The sequence below is a fragment of the Denticeps clupeoides genome, chromosome 3, assembly GCF_900700375.1.
Source record: "Denticeps clupeoides chromosome 3, fDenClu1.1, whole genome shotgun sequence".
Taxonomy (NCBI): Eukaryota; Metazoa; Chordata; class Actinopteri; order Clupeiformes; family Denticipitidae; genus Denticeps; species Denticeps clupeoides.
In genome coordinates, this window is record NC_041709.1 from 30,666,546 (window position 1) to 30,690,819 (window position 24,274).

At 45.5% G+C, this 24,274-nt stretch overlaps 3 protein-coding genes across 8 annotated transcripts in view; 2 read left to right on the plus strand and 1 right to left on the minus strand.

The window, feature by feature from the left end:
* Positions 1–996: 996 nt before the first annotated feature.
* On the minus strand, positions 997–6,054 carry rrp36 (ribosomal RNA processing 36). Its single transcript, XM_028971184.1, has 8 exons — positions 5,965–6,054; positions 4,825–5,239; positions 3,773–3,911; positions 3,632–3,698; positions 3,442–3,546; positions 3,292–3,366; positions 2,589–2,706; positions 997–2,425 (listed from the first exon to the last, which is right to left on the minus strand). Exons 2-8 carry the CDS (start codon positions 5,231–5,233, stop codon positions 2,283–2,285), a joined length of 1,056 nt encoding a protein of 351 aa, XP_028827017.1. The 5' UTR covers positions 5,234–5,239; positions 5,965–6,054; the 3' UTR covers positions 997–2,282.
* A 2,238-nt stretch (positions 6,055–8,292) lies between these two features.
* On the plus strand, positions 8,293–21,691 carry LOC114785237 (uncharacterized). Of its 5 annotated transcripts, XM_028971180.1 has the most exons (18): positions 8,293–8,962; positions 11,193–11,348; positions 11,431–11,534; positions 11,631–11,745; positions 11,840–11,905; positions 12,108–12,223; positions 14,108–14,240; positions 14,358–14,485; positions 14,568–14,661; positions 14,831–15,175; positions 15,410–15,556; positions 16,431–16,583; positions 16,714–16,931; positions 17,005–17,179; positions 18,427–18,840; positions 19,452–21,006; positions 21,150–21,217; positions 21,438–21,574. In XM_028971180.1, the coding sequence occupies exons 1-17, from the start codon at positions 8,576–8,578 to the stop codon at positions 21,209–21,211; spliced, it is 4,368 nt and encodes a 1,455-aa protein (XP_028827013.1). In that variant the 5' UTR covers positions 8,293–8,575; the 3' UTR covers positions 21,212–21,217; positions 21,438–21,574. The 5 variants fall into 5 exon arrangements, with proteins under 5 accessions (XP_028827013.1, XP_028827011.1, XP_028827012.1 ...); XM_028971178.1 differs by lacking the exon at positions 21,150–21,217 and having other exon boundaries at positions 21,438–21,691; XM_028971179.1 differs by lacking the exon at positions 21,150–21,217 and having other exon boundaries at positions 11,434–11,534; positions 21,438–21,691.
* Positions 21,692–22,132: 441 nt separating this feature from the next.
* The window catches only part of sipa1l2 (signal-induced proliferation-associated 1 like 2), a 52,075-nt gene continuing 49,933 nt past the window's right edge, over positions 22,133–24,274 (plus strand). For both annotated transcript variants that reach the window (XM_028971176.1, XM_028971177.1), the window contains exon 1: positions 22,133–22,294. The gene's annotated coding sequence lies outside the window, so the exon portion shown is untranslated. The remainder of the gene's footprint in view (positions 22,295–24,274) is intronic.

The following is a 24,274-nucleotide window of genomic DNA, read 5'->3' on the forward strand; positions in this document are numbered from 1 at the left end:
TTTATATGTTATGGCTCACCAACCTGCACATCTAGACTTATATTATTACCAGTCATTAAATGATTCCTAATAAATTAAGGAATACATTTCTAAGCAAATAATTTGTGGATTTTGGCCAACCACATATTTTTTTATTATTGATCACCAGTAATATCTGATTAGATAAGAGCTACCTTGGCAAAATGTCATCATGATGTTGATACCCCACATCTATATATTTTGGTAATGGACCATCAGTGTGTGACAACAATTAATGTGATACATTTTAAGTTTAAGAAAAAAATTTAGGATGCAAAATATTATTTTTCTGCCCAAAAGTTTGAAAGAAAACCTAGAAAATGGTAGTTTGTGAACAAAATATTTGGCTTGAAAAGGTTGAATACGTCAACAATGGTAATGCAAGTTATAGGTGTTTTATGATTAAAGTGGTTATATGTCCAAGCAGTCACTTGGACATGCAGTGTATTGAGTTATAGGTGTCTAGGATGAAAATTGTGGTCGTCAGGTCTTGTTCAAGCAACTGGATGTCAAGACGGGGTCATATGGACATGCGGTGTACTAGGTTATAGGTGTCAAGGTGTTAAGAGATAAGAAGAAGGAAACATGAAGGGGAAGAGTAGAAACATTGTTAATGAGTTAATTAATTAGTTAACTAATTAATTAATTTGATTGTCAAAAATTCTTACAGCTCAGGGCCACAATACATCTTGTGAAATTCGCTAACAGTTGGGAAATGACATTTATCTTAGTTGAAAGACTGAAAATGTGATCATTGTTCCTCTGTAAAATAAATGGGCTTCAATTAGAGTACGGAGGGATGAAAAGGAGGAGTCGAGGATAGGGGGATAAGCGAAAGGAGGTTAAATGTGGTTGGCTTAAAGTGTGATTACTGTTGCTCTGTAAAATGCATGTGGCTGAATGGGAGGCTGGAGAGATAAAAAGGAGGTATGGAGAATAGAGGGATGAGTGGCAAGAGGTCAAATGTGAATGAATTGGTTGTGGATGAATTGGTTTAATAGGTGAAATATGTGGTGGTTGGAAGGCTGAAAGTGTGCTCATTGTTGCTCTTTAAAGTAAATGAAAGTGAAGTGAAATTAGTCATTGTGATACCCTGCAGCACAGCACCTGGTACACACAATGAAATGTGTCCTCTGCTTTTAACCATCACCCTTGGTGAGCAGTGGGCAGCAGTGACAGGGGCCCGGGGAGCAGTGTATGGGGACAGTTAACCACTAGGCCACAACCTCCTCCCTCCCATTGGGCTTCAATGAAAAGAACGAGTGGAGGATAAGAGGATGATTGGAAACAGGTTAAATTTGGCTGAATTGGTTCAATTTAATGAATAGGTGAAATACGTGGTGGTTTGAAGGCTAAAAGTGTGATCATTATTGCTATGTAAAATAAACATACTTCAATGGGATGAGGAAAGGATGAAAAGGAGGAGTGGAAGATACAGACAGGCCCAATAAATAAATACATTTTAAATAGCCCCCCGTTGACAATTTTTTTTTTTTTTCAAAATTGTGCACACCAATTTTTGTATGTCTAAACATGTGGCTGCACCAGAATAATAAACCTGTTCCGAAAACATTTTTGGGAATTGTGCGTGACCCACAGATCCCACTTTCCACTCAAACCATGTGGTAAGAAAAGCCCTGCGAACCGACGCTCAACCATTTCAGTGCAAAATCCCCCAAAACTTTTTTTTTTCCCCTCACACTTTCCCAAATTTGGTCCCGGTTCGTGGGCGACCAGTAGGATAGGTCCTTCATTTCAAATGTGGTGGCCACGTATTTTTTTTGTTGTTGTTGCTTTTTTCCTGGTTTTCCGACCCCAATTGGCAGCACCGACATGTCCAATATCGGCCTGGCCTCAACTCCCGAGACGCTAGCTTCAACAGCTACTCACAGGGGCCCAAAAACCAGTTGTAACACAGGAATAAATGGTCTGTCATACTGACAGGCCCAAATAAGAGAATGAGACTTTGGCTTGAAAAATAATAATAATAGTAATAATAAAAGAAATAAGAGAACAAGATCTGGGCTTTCAACCAAAATAATAATAATTGCAGAAATGTTTGGCATCCAAAATGAGAAAGAGGCATGTACTTATGAGAGTTTTATAGAGATAGAACAGCGCCACCATGTGTTCACCAGATTCATCACAAATTTAGTCACAGATGAAAAACCACACAAGACGCATTAAAAAAAATCTCAGTCCTATGTACATTTTAAACATTGAGGTCAGAGGTGGGTTTCACAGTCCATCTGATTGGTCCACCGTCAGTGAGACTTCTGCTTATTGGGCAGCCTCCTGCGGTCTTTCATGGCGTTGCGCTTCCTCTTTTTGCTCAGGAAGTTCTCCAGCTTGCCGCTCTTCTTCAGATCGGTGTATCTCTCGGCCAACTCCAGCTTCTTCTTGTCAGCTACAGATGAGAATAATAAAAGAGGCCAATCAGGACATTAGATAAATAAAGATTAGATAAAGATGCCGCACATAATGGCAATTAAAAGATGTAAGGGAGCATGGAATACTTGCAGAACAGTAGTAATGAAAGGATGCCTTAGATTATTGACTCGAGAACTCACATTTCTTCAGGTAGAAGGGTCTGTGTCCCTCGCCCACCATCTCTCTCTGCTTCCTCTTGAACTCCAACTCCTTTTCCCGGTGCTGCTCCTTCCGTTTGCGCTCACGCTCCTGGTTGTCCTATAATTATGAACTCAATTTTACGACAGTCTGGGGAAATTATGGCTCACCACAGTGACATGCTTCTACACAGTATGTCTTAAAAACAATATATTTTTAATTAAGAAAAAAAAAGAAGAAGTGGAGGTTAAGATTAAAAGAGAAACTTATTCATCTACCAGGTTACTAGGTACATCGAGAAGATTAGGAAGATCACCAGGATGAAGCCGGGCACCCTTGATGTACTGAGAATGCAGGTATATCCCACAACAGAGGGTATGAAGTGAAGTGATTGTCACATGTGATACACAGCACATGCACATGGTGCACACAGTGAAATTTGTCCTCTGCATTTAACCATCACCCTGAGTGAGCCGTGGGCTGCCATGACAGGCACCCGGAGAGCAGTGTGTGGGGACGGTGCTTTGTTCAGTGGCACCTCAGTGGCACCTTGGCGGATCGGGATTAGAACCGGCAACCTTCTGATTACGGGGCCTCTTCCTTAACCGCTAGGTCACCACTGCCCTGGTATGGTAAATGGCTGAACAACAATCAGACACTTATCAACAATCTACGGCCCGATTCAAATCCTATTAAACCACCTACCATCCTCTTTAATAAAAACTGCAGCTCTTCCTTTTTGTTTTTTGATTTGATCTTCTTCAGGTTCTTCTTCACTGTCTGAAAAGAATAAGAAAAACGGACGTTAGACCTGACGCGGCTGTTTGGATGGCATTGGGTCGCCGGGATGCATACCAGCCTCTCTTTTTGTCTGATGTCGTTTATGAATCTGTAGGTCTGATCGAAAATCTCAGGCTTGTAGTCACCAGAAAGGTCATCAAAACGTGGGTCCCTGGACACCTGCAGAGAAGCCCAGAATCCATACGCCGCACCGTACAGCACATTTCTAACACAAGAGTTGACCGCCTGGATGTCAACAACTTACCGATTTCTTCACAGGCACCACTTTCCTGAGGAAAGGCACTGGCTTCTTAGCAGAAATCTCTTGAGGCCTGAATAGAAGCAAACCTGCTTAATAAACACTCTTCCAAGTCAGAAGAAGCTGGCGCAGGGGGCTTATTGTTACCGATGCTTGTTGAGACGTTTCATCTGCCGAGGGGCCTGCTGCTTGCTCTTGCTTGTGCCATAGGCCATCCTGTTATAGGCCTTCATGCCCACTTTCTTCTGAAGCTGCATTATCTCCTCAAAGGACATGGAGGACAGATCTGTGAAGGCCGCAGAAAGGGGACGTCAGCCGCAGCAGCAGCAGCAGGGTGAATAAAACATGAAGCCTCTTCCCTGCTGCAGAGAGAACATTTGGCCCCGATTCACACCTGACACTTTAAAGGTCCCCTGACAGGAAAATGTCACTTTGTGAGATTATTTAACATTAAGTTCCCCCGGCCTGTCTGTGGTCCTGCAGTGGCTAGAAATGGCGAGATGTATAAAGCGTGCTTTGGCCATTCTGCCTTGCCGTCCAGAAAGCGACAGCTCAGACGGCCGGATCTGGAATTTCTCCCCTTATGTCGTTATAAGCGGAGATTTGTTTATTCTGGAAAAATGCTGACACCACTTCCTGTCTGTGCATTGTGGTTGGTGAATAGTGATATAATTTCTGCGAAATTCATTTAAAAGCTACAGACACGGAAACGGAGCATCCTGGGAAATCTCATTGAGGGACTGAATTAAAGTGGCTGAGACTTCAGATACATTATTAGGGGACCAATAAGACTTTTGTAAAAGCAAAAAAATTTTTATGTGATGTATCAATGCTAAATAATATCACAAAGGGAAATGATCACGATAGGGGACCTTTCAACCTTGTCACTTATGATGATAGGTATTAAAAGTAGAACATGCTGCAAGGTAGGAACTGTGCGTATTGTAAGTGAAAGAGGTTTGATATGCTGACTGATGGAAGCACTGCAGGCTCGGCCACAGAAGTCCAGAGGTGATGACTCTGCTGCTTCTGGTGTGAAATTGACTCATCACATTTAAAGACTTTTTTTTTTTTTTTTTTTACATTAATTGGACGAGATCTGCATTTTTAGACAGTATGACAGCAGATAACGCCTCCTCACATTTTCTACATCTGATTATGCTGGTCTCATCAGAACATCTTTTCCTCATCAACTATACCTCTTCTGATGTGACTTTCAGTCTCTGGCTTGCCCTGACAGCCGCCGCCCTGTGTGACATCTCCGTCAGAATCTTCGCCAGACTCGCTGTCGTTGTCATCTTCTTCATCCTCGACCTGCTCATTTTCACCACCTGCTGATTCCACATCGCTCTCAGCGTTCTCCTCATTGCCCTTCAGATCCTCGGCGTGCTCTTCAGCTTCATCTTCAGAGGACCCCTCTTCATCTTCCTCTTCAGGGGACAGCGGGGACCTCTTCTTGTTGAATAATGCAAAGTTTCGCTCCAGCTCATCATCGTCATCAGTGCTGCTGTCAGCTCCCTGTGGTAATTCTTTCGATCGGCTGGACTTGGCGCCTCCTCCTGCCTGACGTATTGGTTTGAGAAGGTTTTGCTTTTTCTCGGATGCCATGGCAAACTGAAAAGTAGAATATAAAAGAGGTTAAAACTCCTGCGATTTGACCATGTGCAGTACAGTCCATGTTGTGGGAAAGTTTTGAGCCTTTAAGAAACAGAACTTGGCTAAAGCGTATCTTGTGCTTCACACTCATCCAACTGATGAGTTGAAATTCTGAATGCAGGGGTACTGTATGCCTCTGTGCAGTGGTGTAAAACACTAATATGCTAAATACCCATCGTGTGCATATGGTAACCATAGGTTTTATTTAAACAGCTAAAAATTTGTGGTATAATTGATTGCATATCTAGCATATGTTTATTTTAAAACATGCTTAAGTATACTATTGTAGCGTTTGCAGCCAAGAAGTGAATGCCTCCCCTGTTGCTGAGTGATCCTTCTAATAAAAAGGCATCTTGGTGCTACTAAAGTTCGCCTCTCGTTCCTCCTCGTCGCCAACCTTTGCTACAACATGCTTAGCACATTTAGAAATTACGCATATTGTATGGATATTCTTGTTAACGTGCGTGGTTTTCACGTCGCTAGCAACACGCCCTTTTCCCGGCATCCCCTCTAATCGAGTCCGGGGTCTCGCCGAGGCCTACGGTTCACTCGGACGGCGAACCGACGAACTGCAGTTTTCATCAGTCCCGGCGAGTTTAAATCGTTCAACACTACACTGACCGCGACTCGACGCTGCTTAACGCACGCTTATAAACAATGGCAAGGCTCGAACCGGAGCTTACCGAACTACCGCTCGGTTCCCGGCCTGGTTGACCCACGTGGATTCTGTTTGGAACTCAGAGCGCATGCGCGGTCTCTGGCGCGGAATACAGCGACGGACAGAAGGTGGCGCCACTGACCCGCAAAAATATGCCTTTTATGGTCCGCATTAGTAATGTTAATTATTGCTAATAACTGCTAATCATAATGATGGATGCTAGAGCAGCATTGATGGACAGTTGTTAAATTTACTGTCCGTCTGGGGCAGCGGTGGCCTAGCAGGTAAGGAAGTAGACAACTTGCAACCACAACCTTCCATGGCTGCCCATTGGTCACAAGGTGATGGGTTAAATACAGTGTTCTGTGCTTGCTGTGAATGACAATGACAAAAACAATCACTTAAACAAGCATATAAAATAACATAAATAACCATACCTTCTGTGACACTAAAGTAGCTTTTAATGGAGCTGGCTTAAGATCCAGTTTGTCTGGTTGCTATCAAAATAGTTACGCAAGTTGTGGGGATTGGCCAAATAATCTCGAAATTGACATTAAGCATGATATTAACCATGACACTAGATGAATGACCACGAATGAGTCACGTATGAATCACCAGATTTCAGTAAAACACACTGCTGCGGTTTTCAAATCTCACCGATTCCTCCGAAGTTGAGTAACAGTGTTTGGATTGCGCTTGTGACTTGTGATCCAAACAGTGTTTGCATTGAAGGGTTTCAGCTCTTTCCCCTGCGGCGTCTCATGAGACACCAGACTTTCATCAGGACGGTGCGCCAGGCCCTTGTTCTTGACTTGTCCTCCGCGCTGTCAGGACAAGGCAGGGAAGATGATGTATTGCTGCAGGAATTTGAGGCCATGTAGCTACAGACACTTTCTGCTCAACCCGGCAGAGGCCAAAAGTCCTCGGTGTTCAGAAACAGTGTTGAACATCCAGCGTCGAAGTGCCTATGGGGAAAGTGAATGGCATTCCAGTAAAGAACACCTCCCGTGGGGTTTGGACGGTCAAACTTTAGTTACCATGGGAACCCCCCACAGTCTGGGGCTGGAATGAGGGGGAAGGAGACACCACACCCCGCGCACCGTACACACGAACCCCACCATCGAACCCTCACTGCCCTCACCTCCATGACCCTATAGGTCTCTGCCATACAAATGAGCGACATTTTGTTTAAATCTGTCAGCGCAGGCTTGGAATTGGCTCGGTGTAAGAGTACTGCGTAGGGTGGTGGTAGCCTAGTGGAGAAGACCCAGGTTCAAATCCTGCTTACTACCATTGTGTCCCTGAGCTAGACATTTAACCCTAAGTTGCTCCAGGGGGACCGTCCCTGTAACTACTGATTGTAAGTCGCTCTGGATAAGGGCGTCTGATAAACGCTGTAAATGTACTGCAATAAATTACTAGACCATCTTTATCCGTCATTGGCATATTGATTACGTCCATACAGGGCTGACTTTTCATACTACTGATCTATAAGCAAGGCAGCCTCGTGCGGGAAGTGTGTGAAAACCCTGTAGTTACGAGGGGCTGGGTGTCTACCCAGGGGCCATTTTCCATAATGAGCGCGTGTTTGAAGGAGCCGAGATGTAGAGATGCAAAATCGATGCGAAGCGGACGAGGGCGGATGGAGCTGAAGAAACGATGTGGGCGATTTCCAGCCCTGCGGAGGAGGAGCTGGGTGTTACCTACAGTAGCCTTCCTCCGAACTGGCTGTGCGCAGGACACCTGGTTCAAATCACAGAGCGGCTCGCGGCCAAAAAGCGCAATGTTCCTCTCTGGCGCTGCTCCGTAAATATTTAGACAACAAGCGTGCAACCGCTTCAGGTTAGAGGTGTCGGCCCGTGGGCCGGTGGACACCCTCGGGGCCGTAAAGCAACACCCTCGGGATATGGTGCATGGGTTGTTCTGCGCTCACATGTTATCGTACTTAACATATAAAGTTAATGTAAGAACAACAGATGTGAGTGGGACACAGGGAGAGTGAAGGAAAGTGTGTGTGTGTGTGTGTGTGTGTCCGTGGGTCCGTAATGTTTGTTGTTTGTTCAGGCATTACCTCATTGTCCATCTGCGGCGCTCCTGAGGGAGTATCGTGTTTAGGCGCTTAACTTTTGCCCCTTATCTGTGACTTTTTTTTTTTTTTTTTTCAGGAGGAAGTTTTTACAGCCTGGACTTTTACAGCCCAGCCTCCCCTCTAACTCACTTCACTAAGGTCCTGTCAGGGAGTGGTGACCTCACTCCTCTTTTAACAAAGCTCCCCCCCCCCCCCCCCCCCCTCTCCCCTCCGTTCTTTTCCCCTCCTCCTTTCCGTTCCTTTACTCAGCACAGTCGGGCCATGTGCCAGAGCACTCTTCTCGCTCCCTGCTCAGCCCTCGGACTCTCTTACTTTCTCTGTTGGCCATCGGTGGGACGGGGTGGACGGTTTCGTCCTCCTGCTTATTTTTTTTTTTTTTTTATGGACGCTGCCCTCCCCAGTGCACCGCAGAGGTTGAACAACATCTGCACGCTGTGAAAGTCACAGTGAGCTGTCTCCTTTTTTATTTTTCTCTTTCGGCCCTAAATAATGCATTTCTGAGGGAACAGAAGATACCTGCAAAGACTCTCGAAGACCCCCGAGCAACATGAGAAGAATTCAGCCGTTCACCATTGGGACCAAATTGTCCATCCCGACCGAGTCCAAATGTCCAGAGTGTGTTGAAGCTTATCTGCCTGCTCCAGCTGTGGACAGCTGCAAGGTGAAGGACCACAGGGATGATGGGACTCAAGCTGAACCTCAGAACAGCCCTTCACCTGTGGAGCTCAGCCAGGAGGACAGTTGCCGAGAGGACATCTCCGATTCGCCAACGGCCTCCTCCAGGTCCATCAAGAAGATAGCAATCTGTACCAACGCTGAGACGCAACTGGACCGTCCAGACGCTGTGGCAGAGAAAAAAAATACGACAACAGACAACATCAACAACAGCAAGAACCCCAGATCGTCACCATCTGCTGAAAACACCCAGCTGAAGGTATGGAACAAGGCGGATCATGGTACACGAATAACTGCAGTATTTTTAAAGGTTATACTATGCCTATTCTGACAATTATGCTGATTCTAAAGGTTTTACTAAAGTCCATTTTGAAACTGATGTTGTAGAAATGACACGTTACTCACAAAAATACATTTTTTAAATAAGATTATAATGAATATACGTAACATTTTTAGTTAGGTCAAATTAAAAAATGTAACAATGAGATGTGTTGGGAAATTATATGTCTGCATTTGCAGAGCAAAATAACAAAATGAATAAATTATGTTAATTATAGTTACTAATATAAGTAAAACAGATGTTTTTTTGTTAATCAAATCAGCTCAACAATAGTGCTCTTGCCAATTTGTCAAAGCCTCAGAGGTCTCAGAAAGCCCTAGAGGAACACGCCTCCATTAAACAGCACAAAATTACGTTTCACAGTTTCCCCAAAGTGTCTGGAAATAACCCTGACAAGAGCGCCCTGTCCCTGGAGCGAAAGGCAGGGAGGCACGTCGAATATTACAGTGCGCCGCACGCACAAGAGATGAGATCATCGGCAGGCCTTCATTACGCAAGGCGAGGCCGTGTTTCAGATGAACTGGTAATTTCCACCCAGCGCTCGGCTCACCAGTTCCACAAACCGGACGTTGCGGACGCCACTAATGAGAGCGAAATGGCTTCTTCCATTTCTGTTTCCTCCCATAACATACAGCACTTTCCCAGTCCCGTCACACACCTTGCACAACACAAACAACGCGATGTGTGAAAGCGCAGATGACTTCTCTCCTTCGCTGCTTGGTGCTGAGCAGGCAAGTACTTCCAGCAAGCAGTAGGAGGGGGCGAGCTGGGAAGCGTGAAGGGGAACAAGAGGTAATTATTTGAGGATGAGATCATTGTTTGGCCATGTCACTCACTGCCTCGGGGCCCTGTAGGTGGTGCCAAGCAGTATGAAGCTGGAGTTATGGAGTTATCATCATGCTAAGCACCCTTATATGCAACGCATTCCAGCTCCTCTCGGTTTGAGATGGATACTAAACGCTTTCATGCAGGTTTCTGGTCCATCATTTGATGGAGGAAAGTCCCTGTGTTTGAATTGGATCCTACAAAATCACCTGCTTACATTTGAAGGCAATAAAAAAGTTTCGAAGCGGGGCTAATTATCTCTGTATGTCTCATTGGCTCAGGAAGCGGCACATTATGTACCTACGCTGGCTTGGCCTTCGCTGCAAAGCAGCCATAACAAGCCTCAGACATCAGACAGAACCTGGCCGCCAGAGTGATTTAGTTTCAAAGCATGATGCAAGGCTTTGGAGGATGGCTGAGATAAAAGGAAAACCTGTCAGTCGACGCGGCGCAGTGAGGTCATTCCTGTAAGAATATATCAGCATAGCGAAAGAGGCTGAACATGGACAGCAGGAGGCTCCTCGAGGCAGATTTTAATGCTGATTCCGCAAGGATCGTCTGGTGCAGATGTCATTGCGTAACTTCTATTTCTGCAATATGTCAGTAGTTTATCATAGACAGCAACAGAAATCTCAACAGATCCCACACTGGGTCAGTTTCCTGTTCATGGATTAAGCCTAGTTCTAGTTTTAAATTCTCTACTAGTCTAGGACTAGGATTGATCCTTGGGAATCTGAACCATAGTAATCATTCAACAAGATCTAACTAAAAACTAGCTTTCTGTTTCAGTTTCGACTAAAGCTTTTTTACTATTATTTTATTAGTATTATATATTAAGTCTAAAGTGTGTTTAATTTACTACATAATTTATTTCTTATCATTTTGTTAATAATTGTTATTAACAATTGTTATATTGTTAATAATTATGCTTAAACTTCTAATTAACGGCAATCAGCTTCATTAGGCAATGAAGAACAAGAGATAAAAGAAAGAATATAGAGAATAAGATCCACTGCTGCTTTCCATTCTTAATATGCTTAATATGCAAAGTGTTTTTATTTCAAATTGTTTCTACATAGTTTCTCTGGAGCAAAATGCTACTGTTGGTATTTTGTTTCTGAATCTGTATTCTTTAAACTTTATGACCAACTGAACTGCAGAATTTCATTTCTATTTTCCATAGATGAACTGACACATCCAAACATTAGTATTAGTTTGAGAAATTTGGCATGGCTTCAAGCAATTTAAGTTTTAATTAATGTTCAGAGGTCCCATACAGAGATGAGTTAAAGGGTTTAAATAAAACTGCTTCCTTGTCATCCAGGCTGAAGCATGGATTAAAAGGAAGTTACGAGATTTGAAGTGTGGTTACAGCATCCCAGTGTGTACCCCTCAGCACCCAGATGAGACGTCCCAGAGCCAGAAACGAGACCTCAAGGACTTTGAGAACTCGCTCATACAACTGACCACAAGCTTGGAGGTGAATCAATTTTTATTGAACTTTGGGAACCATCTCATGACCCCAGACTTGCTCAGATTAGTGTTGCTTTGGCTTGTTTTAGCAGGATGATCCCCAAGGCATCATTAGGGACCAAACCAGTCACGTGATCTTTCACCTGGACAAATTAGAGGAATCGCAGCATATGGAAGAGCTCATCTACAAACCGTGAGACCCCTGCCAACCACCTGCTGCAATGTATTTTATTTAACCAACAATTACAGTGCAGATTACCAAGAGACAGAAATCGTCCTCTCCTTACAGCTGGCTGAAGTTGAGAGCCCTCCTGAAGTACTATCACAAGGACCTGATGCTGGCCCTGGACGTGTCCTCTTTTTACCAGCAGGCGGACAACATCATATGGACCATCAACAGTAGGGTAAATTGTCAAAATCCCTTCACCCATTTCTTTGGCTGTAGAGTACCAATTAAACATGTTGACATCTGACCAATTTACTCTTTTTTTTTTTTAGAGGAGCAGTAACGTCATGGAAGCTGAGAAAGACCCTGACCTCCAGGAGATAACCAGCCAAATCAGAGTGAGCACCAAAACCTGGTTTAGTTGGTTCACTGCAAGTATTTTTAGTCCCTTGTACGCCTGTCACACATCACTAACTGATGCCCTGCTGTTTTAAAGGCCAGACTATTTTTCTGGTTCTCGCAACCCAAATCGACTCCAAACGAATTGTGTCATTTCCTTTTTTTGTGACCCCACCCCTACTTCCACAACTCTATTTCCAGATGCTGAACGAGGCGGCGTCTCGGCTGTCGAACCTCCACCCAACCCTGGCCACCAGAGTGACACGCAAGCAGGCCGAGGTGAAGCAGAGCTGGGTGCAGCTCCAGGAGACCCTCCGGTAAATGCTGGGGGGAGGTGGTCTCTCAGGGTTTAGTGCGCTGGATACAATGTACATGTTCTCTTTAAAGCAGCTCTCGCTTTGATATCTATTTTAATTGTCCCAGATGCAGACTTTTAAGTGCAGCTGAACAGAGGGCAGTCTGAATGTGGCCGTCTAGAAACATGCTGCATAGATGCAGAGGGAACACAACGTGTGGTGTGCAAATGTGATGCTATAAACCGTACATAAATCATCTTTGAGCTCTTTTATGGTCGGTTCTCACTCAGTCAACATGCACCCCAGGCTCCATTTATCAGAATTCTTCCTGAGACAAAAACAGGATTATAAAAATTACGTTGCATATATCACTTTGGAGAGCTACCAAGGCTGACATCATTCAGATTGTTTATTAAGCTGAGGTCTTGGTAAACATATTTCGTATTTGACGTAGCTCTTGGCCGTGCAGCCATTAAGCCGAAAGCTTGGTCCATGTGCGGTTTGCAACGTTGCATCCTTTAAAGGCAACAGCCTAACTAAAGTCCATTTACTCAGTCAAGCTGTTGCCTAATAAGCCCGAAATTTAAGATACAACCTGTTTGCGTTGCCAAGATAACCACATGACTTGTGGTTAACAAGGAAGGTTACTGGAAGATGTTTTGAGAGCCTACTGAGATTTTGCGGTGACTGCTTGATGATCATGGTGGTATAACGTGCTGCAGAGGTCTTTTAACTGCCCGTCACTCTGGGCTTGAACTCACAAGCACACTTTTTAATGTGATATTTCTGCCAATGTCCTGTGGCTGGGTGTTGTAATTTCATTCTAATCATTATATTTCACTTGCATACTTCTTACACCACTTATTACTTGACCTTGTGCACTTTTGTTGCCAGAAAGGTTTCTGCAGTTTTTTTGGGGGGGGTACTAGTGTGATCACTGGTCATTTTTGCTACAACATGATGGAAAACCCATGAAAAGAAAACATTGTTTTCTTGAGAAAAATGTTCTCATTTTCCTTGGATATTCAATATGGAATCGATCATGTATGTGTATACGATGTGCACTGCGTCTCAGTGGCCATCTCAACATGTTGACCAGATGTCTGAAATCTGCAGCGATTGCTTATGTGTGAAATGTGTATTAAAGCATCTGTCACGACATGCTATTTTAATGTAACCATGTGCGACAGTGCATGTCTGGGAGAACAAAGGTTATTATCCTTCAAGTGACAATGAACAAGCACATCTACCAGAATCCAGAATAATAAATCTCAGAACTGGGGCTGGTGTGGAAATGTTTCCTTCTGTAGACAAAGCATCTAGTTTGAGAAATCACTATAGCGATCTTTTAGTCCGGACCTGGTTGATGACTACCACCCTTCCCTGTCCTGTTCTCAATGAGCGTTTTATCACTTCTTTTGAAAACAAAAACCTTTCCTGAAACCATGAGCTAACGGCAGGGGTGACTTCATCCGCAGCCTCCGCCGCCAGTGCCTGCGCCCCCTTCCCCCACCACGAAACAATATTACTTCACTGGTGGCCCCATCAAGGTTATGTAACTGACAGGGACGGTGCCTCGGTGCTTTCGATAATCGCAGAGACATGCCGACTGCGCCGTGCCCGCACCACTCTGCTGCAGTGCACGCGGGAGGCCTGCCGTAACCTTTGACCCGATGTGATGATGTGCGGTTTGACGGTTGAAGGTTTCCTGGCCACGTCAGAGTGGTTTTTGTTAACTTTTATTAGCGCTCTCAATTATGGTCTGGCAAACGAGTAGCCAGTGAAAGTCCAGAGTTAGCTCACGATTATTAGGAAACTAAAACAAACAGGAAGAGAAACAGCTCTTACCAAAAAAAATTACTTGGCCCATCATAACCCAAACACCTTAAATTAAATCCCTCACAGAAAACAGAGGCCCGAGGTCCCTGTCCAAGGACTCAGCAATGAGGAGTGCGACATTTTGACTGTGGATCACGATGGGGTTGGAGTTATGGGAAAAGACATCAAAGAGGAGCAGAACCGCCTCAGGGGATTTGAGGTAAGTGGTATCAGTTTGCAAGTAATCCACTTTACCTACTGAGCCCAAAGACATCAAGTCTGAGGCTGAGCTGAGTCCTTACTGCCTAGAAGCTTACTTGGACGACTCTATCTCTAGAGCACTCAACACCCTAACGAGAGGGTGACAGCGATGAGCTCATGTGAAGAACGTCCCCCAAGAAGTTACGCTTCAACCACAGAAACCAGCAGCACTCAAGAGGAAGCCATCCCAGAGGAACACGAGAAGTAATGTCCTACCCTTCCCTACTGAGAATGGTTCTTTAAATAGCCTGGATCCTTGCAGTGAACCTTATGCTGTATTTTGCAGCAAGGACCAGATGACTGGCGCAAGCCCTGTATCGCGGCGGGATGAAGACAAACCCTTCACGTGGCTTGAGGAATCCACCAAATCGGCTAGAAAGGTGACTTCAGTACTTTTCACTTGAGCTGCATTTCCAACACGTCTTGATTGAATAACCATGTCAAAGCAGCCCATATTATATGAAAGATGCTCCCAAAAATACTGCGTTCTCTTGCTTTTTTACTAAGGCCCACACCCTGAACGTTTTACTTAGCCTTTTGTATTCCTAGACCCTATCCTGGTTGAGGAACAATATTGGAGTGGACATTGGCCAGGACTCAAAGCACGGTGAGGATCCGGCTGGTGAAAAGATTGAAGAGCTCTTGGAGCAAGTTGAGGTTTTGTGGGATCTGCTGAAAAGACCCCAGGGGAGCACAGAGACCGACGAAGCCGAGCCAAAGCAGGCCAAACTGACGGGGGAGGAGATGGAAGAGGAGTTGGTTCAGGTGCAGCCTGAGCCCAGCCAGCATCACCAAGCAACAGATCTCCCGAGTGATGTTGGGGAGTATGATTCCGGAATGCTGACGAAATTCTTGGAACGTTTGGAAGAAACAGACAGCCATGGAATGTGGCAGGTAGGAGTTCAATGCCTCCCTGTTTGATGTTCAGTGTACAGGAGCCATTTTTTTCCTGTGGGAGTTGCCCTGTAATCACTATCTCAGAAGGTTCCCTATAATTTGGGCCCAGCTTTTACAAATGCTGGCGTCAAGCTAAACAGTGACTCATGTCTTAGGCTCAGGATTTGCTCTAGAAGTCACATTTACCACATACTGTGCTTCTCGCTGAATGTGAACTATTGAACACTGCAGGTTTCTCATGATGCCAAGGATCAGCAACGCTGCATAAATGCCACTGTAGATGAGTCCCCTGAGGTGCACATGGATTTGAACCAAGCAGGAGAGTGCAAAAGACAGCCCTCGTATCATGACCCAGGAACTGCAGAACTAATGAACCTGGTATGATTATAACCTCGTGGTACTCCAAAATCCATTTGATTGAGAACACCCACACTGTTTCTACACCCTGTAGAGTCAGAGACACTAAATCAGATGTTGTCACTTGTTGGCCACCGTCTAACCCACCACAAAAGACAGCACAAACAACCTCATGGTACTCCAAATTCCATTTTATAGGGATATTGGCCATCTTCTACCCTTCCATCTGGGGATATTTCTGGAAGGTGGACCACTCTCCACACTGCAGCTTATAACCTATTTTGTGTAATTATACACTCTAGCCGCCACATCATGAGACTAGGGAAGCATTTTCGCATTTTCACTTTTCCTGAGTGACTACAAACGAAGCCCGTTGTTTATACAGATGCAGTCGTACCGAACGGATTGGAAAGGAAGTGCTCTCATTATTATAATGCTAAGCTACTAGGCTCAAAGGTTCCTTTATAGAAGAACCAGCCTCTGCTCCATTGTAAGTGATGCAGCCAAAGCTATTTGATGTGCTCATAAAAAATGTTGCTGCCTATTTTATCTGTTCAATTTTATCTGGCTGTTGTAAGTGAAGCTGGAATCAAACCGTAGTATAAAAAGAGGTGCACTAATATTCCAAACTGGTGCCCTGCCGGACAATCCTCTGACAACAGTCAAATCATCTAGGGCAGTATATTTTATCTGATTGCAGACTAAATCCTTCTTTTCAAGGGACTAATGGCGATGTTTACTTGAAGTGAATGGCCAGTGTGTATCTGAGCTGATTCTACATTGTTTGTAACTCAAATGGTGTCATGATTTTCCACCAGACACTCAGACATTGATTTAGCACGAGATTAGGCTCAGTCGTGATCCTTTTTTTCTCCCAACCTTTGTCTTCCTTCAGCTGTCCATTCTCACACTGCGGATCAACCAGCACCTGTCTCGCTGTGCAGAGCTCAGCATGGACATCATGGACATGGAGACGGACATAGCTGTCCGGTGTGAACCTGATTTTGTTGGGCTAGAGGGCCTACAGGAACAACAAGATGATCTGGAGGTCAGAAGACCATTTCAGCACTAAACATGACACTATTTTTGTAAATGTATAAAATGAATGAAACACTGGTGTGTTGGTTATTTAAAAGAATCGAATTTATCGGTCTAATTTATCTGAATGATATCCTTAGGTTGACTACCATGTTATTGAGGGAGATGTTGAGGAGTTGGAAAGACTGGCCGCTCGGCTGCAGGCTTTACCCCCACCGCGGTCACTGGATCTGGGAGAAGAGGTTCAGGTGACACTTCAGGCCTGGGAGGAAGTTGGCCGCAGCATGGCAGAGAACCGGGGACGCTTGATCAAGTTTAGGCACCTGCGGAACTTTTTTGAGAACTACCTATCAATGATGTGAGTTTTAATTGGTCGTATTAAAACCGGTCCCTTTGCATCGTGCCTTTCTAACAGATATTTTCTTCTGCAGCGCATGGTCAGAGAAAGCACGTTCCTGCATGTTTTCTGGAGATGCTGCACAGCACCAGTCCAGTGACGAATGTTCAGACATGGACGTTAGTATCGATCTGAAGATGGAGGAGTTTCGGCAGCTTTCTGCAACTGGACAGAGGCTGATTGATGATGGTTATCGCCTGGCTTCAACTGTGAGCTCATGGGTTTTCTTTTGTTTTACATTTACATTTACATTTATGGCATTTATCAGACGCCCTTATCCAGAGCGACTTACAATCAGTAGTTTCAGGGGACAGTCCCCCTGGAGCAACTTAGGGTTAAGTGTCTTGCTCAGGGACACAATGGTAGTAAGCGGGATTTGAACCTGGGTCTTCCGGTTCATAGGCGAGTGTGTTACCCACTAGGCTAATACCACCCCATCCTGTTTTCATCCTGTACCGTCCTAAAATATTTTCCATTAGAAGGTGTTCAAAAGTTTGACTAGCACATTTTGTGTGCATTGCTCCCTCAAGCGAAGATTTGGTCAAAAACAGCCAAACCTGACTAAAAGAAGTCACCTATATAAAAGACTTTCAGAGATTTGTTTCTAGACAGATCGCACAAATTAGATTTGTTGCGATATGTCGATAAACAATGCCGATGAATGATGGAGTTGTGGAAACATGACTTTTGCATAGACACGTGAAAGAATAGATGATTATTTAATCATTTGCTAATTTGTGTCAAATTGTGGTTAACATCTGTGGTTAATTTCTGTGCTTAGGGTTTTTTTGAACGGCCATAAATCATGAAGCCACTGCTAAATGTCACAAACTGACATTTTTCTGTTTTCTTTATAGCTGGTATTAGAGCTACATAATACTTGCATCTATTATGGGTTATAACACATGACATTACACTGGAAAGTTTGCAAACTAACAATGTGTACGTCCCACAAGTGGAAACCATGATTTACATTGCAAATCAGCAAATCAGCCTTTAATTTCCCGAGGATGATGACATAAAGATGTGCATTGACTTGGTTGACTTTGTCACTTTGTGCTAATTCACAAAAAAAAGAGAAAATATCATCAATTGAACCATCAATTTCTCAGCTAATAGCTGTAATTCATGTCTAAGACCCCAGTTTTATACACCTAGGGATCTCTATAATCATTCAAATTTTGCACATTTTTATTAACATATTAATTTACCTTCAGATGTAGATACAAAGATAAGATGCAATTCAAGTAAACAAGACACATGCATACAAGGAGGAGGAAATAATATAGAAAATGTATAGAAAAAGATGAAAATGTAAAAAGTGAAATCATAAATTTGCATGTAATCAAACTTAACCTTTATTAAAATGCACAAAATGTGACATTACTGTGGAACCATAAGCAGACACAATGTTCTATGAAATGTTCTAATGCATTTCCCCTGTGCAACTTAACAGATAAGAGAGAGAACAGAGGAGCTACAAAGCATGCTGAGATGGATTCAGGATAATTGGAGGGCCCAGAAATACCAGAAGGACCCGACAAAGAGGACATTAAATCCCAAGGAGAGCAGCCTTCCCTCAACTCCCCAGAAAGACACCCAGGCAACAGCACTAGATTTCCTGTCTTTGAACACAGTGGAAACAACTGTTCATCTCGCAACAGGCCAGCCCACTGCTGAAGGCCCATCAGGACACAAGGAGCAGAGGGGTTCTGCTTTACCAAAACTGTCCAGCCTTCCCTCGAAATCGACAAAATCTTCTCTCGGGAACAGGATCTGCCTTATCTTGAGTTTCGACGAACAGGCTGAAGGCATCAGCCAGGTGCAAAAACCTTCAGAGTCAGGAGAAATCTCCGAGGCCACACACAGGGTTAGTCATTTTTTAATGTGCGTAATGCTTGTTAATGTGGCAAAGTAACCTTTCAGCGCTGAGTCAATAAAAATGTCAAGGGTACAAGCGTGCGATGACATTTTAGAAGGACACAATTACCAGTTCATTTCCTCAGTCTGCAAAACATTTTATTTCGGGGTCATCGTTCTTAGAAACCTTAAAATAAAGTAATTACAGTCACCCGCAGGGCCATATGTCACCCCTTGCATCTATTATTCACTGTGCTACGTGCGTCCTTCTGGTTTGCGTAGTAAACGGATGACTTCATGACTGAGTTTCCATGGAGCCTCCATGACGCCTGTCTTTGAAATGGCTCCCCGTGGGGTTTGGGGACGGAGGGGTCTCAGCGGCAATTAGCTGTGGAATGCAGTGTGAAGGCCTGTGGAGCTGAAAGACTGTAGGATTTATTGGCATGGCATGCAATCAGATTAGTCATGTCTGTGGGGCCACGGCCATAGCAGCTGGGAACCCAACAAGTTAAATACCATATGATTCCCGTAATGTCTTAAGAATTTCTCATTCCAAGTGACCTTGTTGCATTTCCGCTTTTTTTATTCATTCATTTGTTTTGAATTGTTTCTGAACTTTAGGTTAGCACATATCTTCATGTCACCGACAGTGGTAAAGTATCTGAGGAGGATCCGGCAAAGGACCAATGGCCATCGGTATCATCTTCCTCCTCCTCTTCATCTTCATGCTCAGCATCCTCGTCCTCGTCGACCTGCTCCATACCTGAAATCAGTACCATCTTCATCCCCACTCTGTCCAAGATGTCTGCTACCCCTCCAACCCCAAACGATGGAACAAAAAGGGGGCGGAGTCACAGTCTAGCTGATTTGCGCAGAGCTACATCGCCATCCAATGCAGCCGCACGCCGCACCAATACCTGGCCAATGGGAAGGAGTAGAACCACGAGAAGACCAGTCAATGGCGAGCTGCAGGTTTACGTCAAATCAAGCGCTCTGTTAAAGGATGCGGCAGACGCGCTGAAACCAAGCACTGTTTTCAACAACGGCGTCCACAGGCCCACAGAGAATGCGGACGGGCAAGCGAAGAAGCGCTGCTGTTATCTGTCTCTAGGCTCAACTTTGAGTTTCAGCTTGCCCAAAGGTCTGGGACAGGCGGCCAGTTTTCATGGTTATAAAGCTGGCAGCCCCCTGAAGGCAGAAGAAGAAGAAGAAGAAGACCTTACGAACAATGCACTCTTAGAACAACACAGGCCAACAGCCCTGCACACACTCGGTCACGTGTCATCTCAGCCTTCCAGACAAAAGCAGTTTCTTCTAAGCCCTGTGGAGGAAGTGAGGCATGAGACATTGTGGCAAGATCCAGCAGATTTTGCCCGTCAAACCAAGATGGACTGCCAAACTAGCCCTAGCATGGCCCCCACACAGCCAAAGTTCACACCTGCCATTAACTGTATTAATGAAAGTCCTGAAAATGTCCACACTATGAAAGTTGAAGACCTTCCCGGTCAAATCTATACCCATTTGCCTTGTTGCACCATCAGCCTTCCAAACCACACAAGCACCTCAGTACCACAGGCTCACCATAAGTGTCTGAGCATTCACACTAAAGTTAAAGACCTTAATGGCCATATTTATCATCCGCCGAAGAGCACGAAGTTTAATACAACGGATTACCAAGCTGCGTCAGTAAGAGGCTTGTCCATTAACCGGGAGGAATCTGTCGCGATGTCGAGTTTTCATAAGCCGACCCGCGTCATTGTCTGTGCTGATGTGACCTGCGATGTGTGTGCCGGTGGTCATAAGTCGGTGAATTCTAGCACGTTACAGGATGGAGTCCAAAGCAACAGAGTGGAGGACTTCCAGCCAGGCCACTGGGAGTTTGAAGAAGAAGAAGAGGAGCTAAAGGGAATCTGGAACGGCCACGGGGCTCAGAATGATGGCCTGGATATTTGTCCCAAAAACATGACCCAGTTCACTCAAGAAATGCCAAGCCGTGGTATAGGAGACACGCCCAAAGAGCCATCGCTTCAACATCCACATCCCAAATCCACGTATTCAGGAACCGAGGGAAGGTCAGACATCTTCACCTCGAACGAAAGGCTGGGCTCAGGAGCTTCAGCAGAGAACCAGGCAACATGGCGTCAGACCAGCGGGTGCTCCTCAGCAGAGTTCACAGGTAAATAGCTTTCCTGCTTCATACGACATGATCCCCGCAGGACGAATATGATTAGAAAATGGCAAAACCTCACCCGCCAGTGGTAGTCCTAGTGGGACGATTCAGTGAAGCTTCATGGTGCCACCTGCTGGCTGTGTTCTCAGGAGCCAGGAGTCGCCTTGTCCAAGAGGAGCCGGTGGTTTTCACTCTCAGTCTCAATGTGTAACTACGGGTAACTGTGCCTTTTATTATGTGATTATTACATGTAATTCATCAATACATTGAATACTTGTCCTAAACTAGCTACGCAGACTGTTATATTTGTAACAGTACTGCACATATAATATGCTTTTTTTTTTAAACCGTTCATGCTAGCATTAAACCCACAGGAGATTTGTGGCGCTCATTTGTCGGCTCCGTGTCATTTTTTCTCTCTCCATTTGTGCCACTAGGGGGCGGCATAGCAGCGTGGCAGACAAGGCCATTGGCCGGCGACCATTCACAAGCAACACAAGCATCATTTTATCCAAGCAGCGGTGGCTGTCAGAGATTATGACAGTGTGGGGAAAAAAATGACCATCCCCGCATTGTACGTGTGTGAAGACAGTAACGCAAGCGTTTTTAAATTAAGAAATCTGTATATATTCTTTCTGTGATGTTCTGAAATGCTGTTTGGGATTATACACATTACTGTAAAATATGCATGGCGAGCAATGTTGAATAAAATAAATAAAATTGCACATGTTTTGTCATTATTTATGACGAACGTGCAAGTTAACTGCAGTTTATGAATGGTTCTTCTACAAGTGGAATGTTAAAAAGACAAGTGAGAACTACTACAAACATCCAGTGGAGGGCGCTAGAGAAACTTCAGTAAACTTGATGGCATGATGTTGAGCAGTAAACTTCTAAAGTTTACTTGTACATTTAAATAAGATTACATGCCTATATATTTGCTAATGGGTTTTGCTTCGTGTTTTATCCCCATGCTACATCATTACATGAACAATGACTGACGCAGAAATAAGACCAATAATCGGCGAACTCTCGTAGGGGGTGGGGTCTCGGCAAGGTTTCGACCAATCAGCGCTCGGCAGGGGCGGGGCCAGCGCGCCGCTGTCAGCGCCGGGGAAGCGGGCGTCGCGTTGATGTGCGGCGTGAACGAGAACTACACCGTCTGGGGAAATGAAGTGTTGCATTGTTTGCCTCTCTCCTCGGAGCTCTCTTCAGTCGGATTACCGCTGAGTGTTTTGTCTGGTTATTCCTTTACTCTCGTGTAGCATGGGCTTCAGCTCGCCTGTCACGGAAGGTAAGTTTACTTTTTTTATACCTCCATTATTATTATTATTATCGTTGGTGTTGTTTTCCGAGTTTTCTCCAACGTGTCCCGTATCGCTGGACTCGCATCTGACGGGGAACGCGTGGCGCGGCGCCTGGAACGTAACTTCGCCGGTGATATTGTGCGAGGACGGCGGCGTGTTTTATTCACGCGTCTTCAGGGCGTCTGAACTTCGCGAAGCGAACTCCCTGCTTTAAGTCCGCATGCGCTGTCAGTGAAGCTGAAAGGCGGCGACATGGATTGGGTTTGGGTCGGTTCGCGGCGTGAATGGTCACCTTGACAGCCAGCTGTTGCCTCCATCATCCTGGCACTTCAGAAGCGCGGGTGGGTGACCTGTTCGTGGGGCTTCATAATAAAACTCTTTATTGTGTCTCCTAGGCCTTCTGCCCCAGTGAAGAGTGATTTGGTCTCTTTGCACGTGATTAGGGCATAATAATGTCTCACAAAGGGACAAATAACGATGGCGTAACTGTCCCAGCCGTAAACGAGCCCGAGTACTCGCGCTGATGGTGATGATGACGAGAGATTGATGAAGGGGACGGTTAATGGAAGAGCAGTAACCACCGCAGAATGAATGGCGGTCCGGCATGTGTGGCTTCGCCCCCCCACCCCCGGCGTCTTTCACCGAAGGAAAAACCCTCTGGGTGGCTTACAAGACGAATGTCCCGGCGCCTGACAGGAGGCGACCAGGAACAGCCACTTTCCCCGCCCTCCTATTCACTTTCTCCAAAGGCTCGAGTGGCCTTTGTATTGTCACCCCCGAGAGGGGGAATAAAAACAAGGCCGTGAGCGATGTGTTCGTGTCGGGAGATTAATTTTCCCTCTGGAAAGCACCCGTCAGCGTGGTGAGGAACTGCACCCACCGGGGAGCCTCCCTCGCCGCCTTCAAGCGAAGGCGGCTAATTAAGCATCAATGCCACGAAAGAAGAAGAAGAAGAAGAGAATCTGTTCTTTTAACTGAGGTCCTCAGCATCTCTTTTAAGCAGTTTTTTACATTTCTTTTCATGCTGGTTTGTCTAAATAATTCCCCAGACAAACTGCAAGGTGCCCTGTATCTCCCGGGTCACCACAGTACGCCAAGTCGGCGAGAAAATGCCGCCGGCTCTCGCTTGGTGAGTGAGGTTATGTGCATAGTTTGCATAATCGGAGATGATGTTTTAAAGGAAATGAGTCCGGACGTTGAATCGAGTTCTTTTTCTACTTCCGTACCCCAATTTTGCCCCACGTCTGGCTAGATAAGCGTTTGCATGTTCAAGTAAAGTTGTCCCTGGTGTCTGTGTTCCTGGTGGACTTTTCAGACGTGTGACAACATCCATCGGCATGGGACCTCGCCTACATTTTGTTCCGTTTAGTAGAAGAAAAAGGTCCTTTTCGATGTTCTGAGCCTGTTCTATCGAAGAACCCGGGTCCTGGAGTGAAAGTGATATCGGGTGACGGGGGGAATGCTCTGAATCCTGACACGGATTATCCCGAGCCATCTGCCGTGGAGGGAGAGCGTCAGGGAGGCCTTTCAGGAGCACGGTGGCAGGAAGGGCCGCGTGCCGCCTCGGTCAAGCTGGGACCTTGAACCCACCGGGCCACGTCTGCTGGCGGGGGCCGCGTAGATCTTCCTGACCGGCGGCCTCCTCAGCCGGTCTCCCGTTAAAGCCTGGGAGGCCCCCCCCCCTCAGTAGACGCGGTGGCTTCTAGCCAGCGGGATTAAGACGAGCGTCCAAAAGCGCGCCGTGTGACCGCGGTCCCTCCCCTTTCCCCTTCCTCTGCTGTCGAGGAAAGGCGCGGATTATTTAGAAGGCTCCTTCCTCTTCCTCCTTATCGCGGCGGGCGGCTCTGGGGCGCGCACGCGACCCACCTCGGCGGCGGCGGTGTTCCGCGTGGGACGAGATCCTCTCATTTCTTTATTTCAATGCTGGTAACTGCTGCCGGACAGCGGCTCGTCCGCGGTGCCGCGAC